Genomic DNA, 10,439 nt, shown 5'->3' on the forward strand with positions numbered 1-10,439 from the left:
AAAATAAATTAATCCTACAAAAGTCACTCCGAAATATGGTTGTTGTGTTCTATATAAGTATCATTGTATCATGAAGTTAACGATGCTACTTATGACTTTAATTTATTAACAATAATTATGCGATTATAATTTTTAAAAGAAAAACTATAAAAATAAAATTGAAATTAGTAGAAGGAATATACTTTAATTAAATTTTTTTATAATTAAAAAAAAATCTGATCTACTTGATATCCTGTATGTAGCTCTAATGACGTTTTATATTCTAATTACATGGTAGGAAGATAAATAATTTATAGGATACATATTAATTAGAGAAAAATAAAAAGAAAATTGATGAACAGTTTTTTGCGCTGGGCAATTTTAATATTTATAACTATATTTGAAAGAATGCGCTTCCTTATTTGACCCTTGGTTAAGTGAGTCTGTCTAACCAGTATTATTATAAACCATGATGTAATTATAATAATGGTTAAGGAAAGAGAGTCAGGATAACGTCAGCATTGGCCATTGCCACTCTCTCAATTTCAATTCAACTTTCCAATTTTGTATTTTTCTCTCTCCATATTTTCTTTTCCCTTTTCCAACAACCAATTTAAATCTAATCACATTTGCATAAAATTTATTACAATGACTAATATTTTAAAATTTTAACATTTTAAAAGATTGAAAATAAATTCCAAATCCAAGACTAAATTACTTTGTGAGAGTTTCATTTTTAAGTAAAATGATATCTATACTGATTTAATTATTTGACAAAACTAATTGCTTTATCAATCTTATTTCATAAATTTATTAATAATATGAAAAAATTTCTAACAACCAAATAAATAAAATTAACTAAATTCAAAAGATGAACTTGCTTACTTGCATGTCAGTATTTTTTTATGATAGTCATATAAAGGTATACGATTTTTACAAAATTTTCAAAATAAGTGTTTTCAAAGTCTTTTACTTCATTCAACAGCTGAAAAATACATTTTTTATTAAATACATAAAATTTGACATTATTGAAATATCCCATTTTAAGTCTATCCTATCGTCTAAAATTTATGAGCATAAACAAGAGAAAAAAGTTAAGAGAAAAATAGTAATAAAAAAAAAGTAAATAACGAATTATACAATTTTAAATCACTAAATCAACTTGATTATAAAAAAAAAATACTTACGTGCATGTGGGCGTCCTATTTAAGCCAATAAACAATTTCAGATAAAATTTTTACAGCAATTGCGAATTGAAAATTATAAATAATAAAAAAAAGTTCATTATTTTTAAAAGAAGTCTTAGAGGGTTTTTGGCTTGACACTTGACAAGGTTTTTGATTTGACACGTGATTATTGGAACATCAGCTTGAGCTTTTGAATTTTGAACGTGACCTTGAAGTCTAAGGTTGGAGTTGGATTACATTTTTTTTCTCTCACGGTTAATGTTCTAGATATAAAAAATAATTTTTCTTTAAGTGTAAAGGGTTAGTTACCTAAAAATAGAGTTTTAAAAGATATTGAGTTATTATATATTTTATTTTTTACGTATTAAATTTAATTAAAGTAAAGTGATGCATATAAACTAGTTAAAAATAGAGTTTGAGAGAATTTTGAAAGAGATCCAGTTACTATATATTTTATTTTTTTAAGTATTAAATGTAATTAATGTAAAATGGTGCATATTAGTTACCTAAAATTTTGAGAGAGATTGAATTAATACATATTTTATTTTTTAATGTTAAATGTAATTAATGAAAAGTGATACACATCAATGGTAGAATTTCAATGAAAATTAAGTTAGTACTTATTCTACCGTAAATCTGAAAATTTTATTTAAAATTTTGTTTTATCGTGAAACTTATTTATAGGTGTACTTTTGTATAAAAGTACTACCACAAATACAATAATGATTATTACAATAACAATAATTATATATTTTATAAAATAATATTTTATACATATTAATATACATCAACAAGTAAATATAATAATATAATTATTAATATATATTTATTTTACAAAATATTCTCAACTTAATTTTTTAAAAAAATTTACTTTCCTAAACATATTGCACGACTAGCATACAAGTCCTTTAAGGAAAGTGACCTCTGTTTCCGCAAGCAACCAAATCCTCTCACAATCGGGACTTGGATACGGGGAAGAATATCTATATATAAGAGCGCGTACCGTCTTTTCTAAAGGTTTCCTTCAAGTAAACACACCCGTTGTTGCAGAGTCTTTCTCTTCAAGTAAACAAACGTTGATCTCCATCATCGCTTTGCCCTTTTTCTGCGAAAAGAAGAGAGTGTTGATCATGGCAAGAAGAGAAGCAAGGTTCACATGCTGTGTGAAGTTAGAGCGCGAATTCACCGTCATTCCCCACCTTTTGCAAGCCGGTTTTCGTCTTCAAATCCGTAAGTTCCTTAAAGATGATAATGGCAATGTGCAAGAGGCTCTGGAGGAGTCATCCCAGGAAAAATTTTTTCTGCCAGAATTTGCGTTTGGTTGCAATGGACACCACATATTGGTAACTTATCGTCTACGTGAAGCTGGATGGCATCAGAGCAATCTTCAAAGGATCTTGGACGCAGCTTTCTCCGAGGCCAAGTTGATTTTAGAAAGAGAGAGAAGTACTTGTGGAATACACATCGTTCCAACAATAGTATTCTGCGTCAACAAGTTCGTGAGGTGGGAAGATGAGTTAGAGGCTAGGGCACTGGAGTTGTCAATGCAAGAAGTACCAAAGACGGTTCCTGCAACAAAAGAATCCATCCAGGCTTTGAAGAAAGTGAAGCTTGAAGGTGATAATACTGAAAAGTGCATGATCTGTATGGAGCAACTGATCTCCTCCGGAACAGATAAGATGATCACTAGCATGCCCTGTTCGCATCTCTTCCATGGAGATTGCATCGAGAAATGGCTGAATACGAGTCATAAGTGCCCATTATGCCGCTTTCCGATGCCAACTGATGGCTGATGCTAGTCCTTAGTCCGTACTGGAAAGAATTGGGCCATACTTTTTAAGTTGTATCTCTAATTAGCTGTCCATCTCTTTTCTTCTTATTTTGTACTTAAGTCTTAATCAAGGTATTAATCTTTGTTTTCCGGCCGTACATGTAAATCTTGTGACTGACATTCAATGAGAGCATGGGGTTGGGGTGTCACAGCAATATTCAATAAAGTAAATCCCACCAATATTTCCTAATCTTTTATCTGTATTCCACATTAGCCCTTAATCTCTAAATTATTTTATTTGGCTCCTCATGTTTTTCTTTTAAATAAATATCCATTTTCATCCTTTCTTCAAATTGTTAGTAATATTCATGTATTGGTCAAAACTTTACAACCATGCTGCCATGATTTCTTGCTCACATACTTAATTTGCATTGCTAAGCATCACTTAAGTCTTATAAACTGATAAAATTCCAAAGTTGTTAATTTTGCCTTGAACTGGAATACGTAACAACAACATGAAATCCTTGAATAACAACACAATCTGATTAGATAGCTTTGAATTACGCAGTCTAGTGGCCCCTTCAATTTTGTACTTGTTGGTTGATCCTTGCCAAATATTAATTTGATGTTTGTGATAAATGCTGTTAGAAAGGTTTCCTTTTTCAATAACTAAATCCTGTTCTGCATTTCAATATCAGTTAAATTCCCACATCATAGAGCTACTTCAAGATTAGGAACAAAGTTATCCAGTAAAAAGGAAAACTGCTAAATAAATTTAAAAAAAAAAGAATATAGATAAAGGTACATAAAGAGATAGTCCTAAAACCTAATACCTGTACATCATATGCCTACAAAGTTCAATAAATATATATGATAGCTCAGATCTGACTAGCAGCATGCATCTCATGTCTGCACTAAAACAATGTGATGAAGCAAAATTCAATGAATTACAAGCCCAGAGTAGCTGCTCCTTTTCTCTAAGTCAAGGAATCAAATAAAATCACATTCTTTCAGCCGGAGAAAGGTGTTCCATATGCTCTGCGAGGTAGTGTACACTGTTTGTTTTCCATCAATAATTTTGGTCATCAAGTGGCTAGCTACCACTTATTCTTCCACTTGTTGTCCCAGGGTCTGACTGGATCTCTTGTGCATCTAATGAATTGGGGACTTCTGTCAGGAACTGTTCCCAGAAGACATCATTTACCTTCCCTGGCACAGTCTCTGGAGGAGTAGCATGCTTTGAGGTTACACCAATTCCAAAAGATTTTGGGTTACGATTGGCAATATGGTGAAAAGATGGTGTAGGGGGACTGTCAGCTTTATAAACAGACACAGCCAGCTCAGGAGATGAATTTATATCTGTTGAATGAGGAGAGCATGGATGGGATGAAGGTGAGCAAAGTTCACCGTCAACGTCATAGTCTCCAGAAGATGTCTGCAGTTCAGTGACATCAATTGGAGAAGGCCGTGATGATATGCCAAAATCATACACTTTCTCATCCATAGTTTCTCCAATTCCGTGGAACAATGTTTCCAAACATTTTATAGATGAATCCAACTTCTCAATCTGTTCTAAATTCAATACAGGAGCAGAAGGTGCTCCCAGGTTTGCATCCTGAGAAGTCAAACTGTGATGTTCTACTGTGTTATATCCATCAATGAAGTGATTCAAATTCAACAACTTTCTCTTTTTGTTATGCAATTCGGCCTTTTGGTTGAAGATAGAGACCAAATGTGGTTTGTGTATCAGTTGACCCAAGAAGACCATTGCCCGCCTCTGTCTGTTTTCCATATTCTGGAAGCGCTCAGATAACAACCTTATTTGAAACTCAAATTCCTGATTTTCTATCTGATGCCTTTGTAGCTGCAACTGAAGCCGACTCTTATCTTGACTTAATCTCTTTATTTCTTCTTCAAATTCTTTCTTTTCTATCTCAGTTAATGGTAAACCAGAGTTCCCTTGGTGTACCAAGGAATGGCTATGAATTGGCTTGCGTCTATGAATATTCTGTAGAAGATGTTTCTCTCCTCGGATAAATTCCTCGTTTGCAAACTCCCATTGATCAGGATCAATCTTCCTGAATCCCTAATCAAGAAAATAGTGCAGGTGTCAATCAAAGCATGAAAAGTCACCATAATATAGGGGAAGCATTAACTTTTAAAAGGCTAGAAAACAGGGCCAGGGCCTGCTTGTGCAATCCTGATATATCCTGCATTTCAATACCATGAAGGTTATGATTAATTGAAAACAGAAAAAAACTAAAAATTCATTATCAGATCAAATAAAAGCAATAGATTGCAGCTAGAGAATATATTGGGAAACAATCAAACAACTAGATCGCACAAGGAACAAACTTCTTGCAAAATGCTAACCAAGAAGAACCTATTTCTATTACATAAGTAGTTACACTGAGCATGGAAAAATATCCAGACAAGAACATTTCAACGCATTCAGTTGTAACCAACGCAATTAGAATCCAGGTCGAACAACAGAAATTTGCTAACATGTGTTTGTTTGTGCTACCATCCAAAAAAAATTTCTATAATGCTTCCAACAAGACATAGTATTATGAAGAAAAACATCATCAATGTTTATATTGATAGTATAGAAAACATATTTAGCAATGACAAATATGAATAAGAAGTTGAGCAAGTAAACAAATATGAACCCAAAAAGAAGAAATTTCTATATTGAGCGGATTTAAGGGAAACTAATTGGAGATTAAAAATGAGAAAAAAGAAAAGAAAAGAAAAGAAAAGCCATTTCCGAAGTGAAGAAGAAACATACATAAGTATTCAGCTGCCTGACAAAACTTGAGAAGTTATTGTGCTTGAAGTATCTTGGCAGCAAATCTCTTGAAAAATCTGGTGGATTCCATACAATGAAACTATAACCAGTTGCACTCCAACCCACCAAGGAGTTGGTCATTGGATCATCCACCATCTCATATGTCTTAGTAAGAAAAGGCGGCGGCGCATTAGAACTTCCCTGTGATTCATCCATTTCATTTAAACTCTTCAAAACCTTGAATTTCTAATCTCAAGTATTTGTAGCCAAAGCACCATATGCAAGCTTTTCTTAATCCAAAACTGAGCTTTTAAGAAATCGATATCCAAGCCGGATCACCCCAACTGAAAGTTGCTTTTTCAAGAAAACTATAACTAAAACCTCTAAACCCCAAAACCCTTGGATAGGAAACCAAAGAAAAGAAGAAAAGTGGAGGTTCCTTTATCCAGTGTGAAATTGTCAACAGGGCCGGATCAAAAGATCACAGAAGTCAGAGAAGAAACCAGTGGGAACAAAAGAGAAAAAATGAAAAATTCCCGGGAGCATAAGCTAGTGGGATATTGAAAAACATAACAAATTGAAGAAACAATCTCGTGTATAGAAGTTTCTAACCAATCCAAAAGCAAAACTTGGTGATAAAGCAAGAGAGGGAGGAGGGGTTTTTCAACCGGAGGGGCAGGGAGAGGGAAAGGACAGACTTAGAGGGAAACAAATGCAAAGAAATAAAAAGTCTTGTTAGACTTTTTGACTGAGTAACAACCATTTGAGAGAGGGAAAGCAACGTGCCTATGTAACGTTCAAAGCTTTTTCATGAGACTTTTATAGCGTGTCTTTGGTCGTCCATCCCTCGTGGGTCTTTGTTGTTATGGTCGTTTTGAATATTCTTAGGGGCAGAGGGCATGGCGCAGACCAAACAGGGCAAGGGAGTTTTTTTTTTTTTACCTTGTTTTAATTGTTGAAAATTCGAGTGGAATGAGGAGAAAAGAAGACTTCTTTGACTGCAGCCATCGTCCCCCTGGAGCAGCTCTGACTTTGACCACTGGGAGAAGAAAAAAATCTAATGTTTCAAAAACCTCCACGTTTTCATAGTCAGAATTAGACAATTAGTGATAACCATTGTTTCTCATGGTTCTTGTTTTTATCCATAAACAGTTCCTCTTTTGAAGAAATAAGGTTCTAGATTCCATTATTTGTCAGAATTATGCGCACACCTACTGAAGCAACTACACAACAGCAATAACAAAAAGCCAGAAACCATACCAAAACACAGCAGCCAGCACAAGCTGCAAACAACCATAGCAGTATTATAATAAGGAAGCTGCAGCAGCAACATTGGCAATAGCAAGCAGCAGCAACAGCAGCATTAACAATCAAGCAGTTGATTTATTAATACAAATCTAGTCAGAAGATTTGAGACAAACAAACAAGATATATTTTAGACATGTACTCTTTTTTTCAGCCAAAATAAGTTTTTGTTTTTTTATATAAATCACTAGGTTACTGTGAATGGCAGTCATAAGATTATCCACCAAAATGAATGCCTGACTTACAATAATTGCACAAAGCACCACCTAGATACAGTACTTAAGGAATTATTAAGCTATGATTTAGGGATTGTCATAAATTATAGTTAAGGGATTCATTTAGATTTTATACCGTTGTTTGTATTAATGTGTATTATCATTAGAAAGTTTCGTTTCATGAAACTTTCAAACAACCATGTAAGTGTAACTAGTATATAAATACAAGTGAACATAACTGTCTTCTCTTCACCAGGCTCCAAATAGAACAGTAACAAGTTCTCTCATTATTTCTTCTGTTTTCAATATTTCATCGATACCTATCATCCTGTCTCATATGATTAATATAATCCTATAACTTTTCACTGGATAGGATTGAGTCTTCTATGCTAGGTAGACACCATATCCCTTTAAAAGTGAAAATCAAACATGAGATAATGTGATTTTAATATATATATATATATATATATATATAACACAAGAAAGGAGGAAAGGGTCGATAGCTTTATGCAGATTGCCCGAACCAAATCTGAAACTAAAATACAAAAAGTTATTAAGCCAAAGTTTCGTTTGATATGAAATTAAAATTCAATCAAAATGTTTATATATATATTATAAAAAGTTATAAAAAATTATTTGATGTTCGAGCATTTGGCTCAATGATTAAGACATATTTCTTTTAATTAATTTAAAAAATTAAATTGCAATCCCCTTTTTTAGATTTAACAAAAAAAACTATTTAACACCCAAATATTTGGTTTTTTTGATAAATGCTTATATCTTTTCTAAATAATGACAATTCATGGTTTTATTTATTTAGTAATACTTGAAAAGTGTGTGAAGGCAATTTGGTGCTGTGATTCTTTCCACAAGCACCTCGAAGCATTTTTTGATAAATACTGTTTACAAAACCTCATGAAACGTCCCTCACTTTCAATTTCATTCTTTTCCTAAGCAAAAGATTCCTTTTTCTTCGGTCTTTTCTTTTCTTTCCCTGGTGAATTTGTTGCTTTGTTTCTACCTTAGTTCAGGATTAATGACTAACCTAACTAATTTGATTAAGTGCCTACAAATTAGGTCACAATTTAATAGCATTAGCTACCACAGGGCTATGAGTAGGGTTTTGCTACCCATTTTATAATATCATTACTTAAACCCAATTATAAATAATTAAAATTATATTATTAATTTCAAGTTTGCTTTTTTTTTGGTTTTTAAATTACTTATAGTTTATGATTTTATCAACTAGAATTTATAAACTTTTTGAGATGTTTTCCTATTTTAGTTGATTGATTTTTAACTTTTAGTAATAAAGTCACGATTTTATAATTAGCGTTTTACATAATATTATATTTGTTGAGAATTGTTTGTTTGTAATTTAATTCCATTCTATGAAGGTAAGTGTAATTAAAAAAACAGTAACAAAAACATAACTATTATCCTTGAATTCATGGTGGTACCAACGTCATCCCCAATGATTCGGACTCACCACAATCATTTTGGTGGGGGCCACGCTACGCCAATTGGGTCAACATACTCAAATGAAAACTAAAATCATTAAGTTCGCGAAGATTTTTTTATCAAAAATAATTTTAAAACAAAAATCAATTATGAAAATTAAAATCGATAAATTGATAAAATTTAATAAAAAATAATATATAATAGTAAATGTTAATTAAATTTTCTATAGATTCATAAAATGTGATCACTACAAATTGAATAGCGAAAATTCTATCATAATTATTAATAACAATAAATATTCACATAAACCATCAAAATTTATGTATTCATTTATTTTTCAATTTTTGTACACTTAACCTATATAACAAGAACTTTCAATTTATCGTTTCAGATGTTTTATTTTAATTTTTATTTAATTATTTTTAATAAAAAAATTCAAGAACTTAATTTTATGAAAATTAGGTAAATCATGTCTTATGAAGATGAAAAAGAAAAAAAGGAAAAATTAACAAGTTTTGAAATCGGAAAAACTTTTTGTATAGTGTAAAAACTAAACATGGTTGATTTAAGGAAGATTTTGTATCACTACTTTATAGAATTAAAATTAGAAGGGACAAAAGTAATTACAAATTTAAAATTTTACATGAGAGATGATTAAAAGATAATTATAAAAATTATCATGTTTTAAAAAATATAAAAATAATCATATTATATATATATATGTAAAGTTTTATATATAATTACATTTGAAGATTTGATTTATTAATTAATGTATAATTTTTTTGTTTAAAGAATAAAATTTAAATTTTTTTAATTTTAAATTATATATAATAATAAAAGAATTAAAAATTAAAAAATGATAGGCTGCCACCTTCCATTACTCCCTGGGGTTCCGTCCGGGAAGAGAAGGCAATGCAGGTGAACACAATAAGCAAGAATGTGAGTCTGGAGAGTGAGTAATTCTATGTTCCTTTGTTGGCGGTAGCTTGTCTTTTGTGTTATGCAATGAGCGGCATATTTTACTTATCCAAAGGTATCTCCGACTGATATTTTATTATGTCATCAACGTGGCATCTGTTTCTGTTAGATATTTCCCATCCCAAAATATCTCCTTCTCACTGGGATTACACAAGCCAAGCTTAAAAATCCTCAAATTCGACAAGAAGTGCAAGCTATCCAACCTAACTCTCTTGGCAGTTGATACCTTTGGAACACTGAAAATGGAAAGTGAAGTTGCTAGACGCAGAATCAGCACCATTGCAAGCCACTTTTCACCCAATGAGGATATTTTATCTGCCACCCACCTTCTCCCCATGGTAAAACTTTTCCATTTCTCTATCATCATCATTTTTTAAAGCAACTAGTGTTATTATCTAGGCATGCAGCAAAGCATTGGCTTAGCTATTTACTGCTTTTGCTATTCTGAATTGAACTTCAATTTGAAACTTTTTATTCTTCAATTACAATAATTAACTTGACTGTCTATCTGCCTTTAAGGACTAAAGCACAATATGTTGACTAAGGAATAGCCAACACTCAAGACCTTTTTTTGCTTATGGTATCATGGGTTTATCTTATATATGGAAACAAGTGTGCCATTTGAGTGTGTAAGTGATCATTTAAAACCTTTGTTAATTAAACTTATCAAAATCAGTCATCAGCTGTAATTTGTAAAGAAGCAATTGGGATTAATTGAGAGCTGACTTGATTCATATTTACTTGATTGGAGAAAT

General features: G+C 31.7%; 2 protein-coding genes across 2 annotated transcripts; one reads left to right on the plus strand and one right to left on the minus strand.

Annotated features, from left to right (window-relative positions):
- Positions 1-2,296: 2,296 nt before the first annotated feature.
- Positions 2,297-2,959, plus strand: LOC110429148 (uncharacterized). The gene has a single exon (XM_021445041.1). The coding sequence runs from the start codon at positions 2,297-2,299 to the stop codon at positions 2,957-2,959; it is 663 nt and encodes a 220-aa protein (XP_021300716.1).
- A 665-nt stretch (positions 2,960-3,624) lies between these two features.
- On the minus strand, positions 3,625-6,502 carry LOC110408838 (heat stress transcription factor A-4c-like). The gene is made up of 2 exons (XM_021417945.1): positions 5,726-6,502; positions 3,625-5,023 (listed from the first exon to the last, which is right to left on the minus strand). Exons 1-2 carry the CDS (start codon positions 5,939-5,941, stop codon positions 4,031-4,033), a joined length of 1,209 nt encoding a protein of 402 aa, XP_021273620.1. The 5' UTR covers positions 5,942-6,502; the 3' UTR covers positions 3,625-4,030.
- Positions 6,503-10,439: the final 3,937 nt, after the last annotated feature.

This window comes from Theobroma umbraticum, unplaced genomic scaffold, assembly GCF_002168275.2.
Source record: "Theobroma umbraticum cultivar Fairchild unplaced genomic scaffold, ASM216827v3 scaffold_44.0, whole genome shotgun sequence".
Lineage (NCBI taxonomy): Eukaryota > Viridiplantae > Streptophyta > Magnoliopsida > Malvales > Malvaceae > Theobroma > Theobroma umbraticum.

What these genes read in the sequence shown, in the direction of transcription:
- LOC110408838 (XM_021417945.1), bottom strand. Translation starts at nt 5,941, where the DNA reads ATGGATGAATCACAGGGAAGTTCTAATGCGCCGCCGCCTTTTCTTACT. An exon ending in TCAGGCAGCTGAATACTTAT is followed by an intron (nt 5,024 to 5,725) that starts GTATGTTTCTTC and finishes TTTCTTGATTAG; the next exon opens with GGATTCAGGAAGATTGATCC.
- LOC110429148 (XM_021445041.1), top strand. Translation starts at nt 2,297, where the DNA reads ATGGCAAGAAGAGAAGCAAGGTTCACATGCTGTGTGAAGTTAGAGCGC.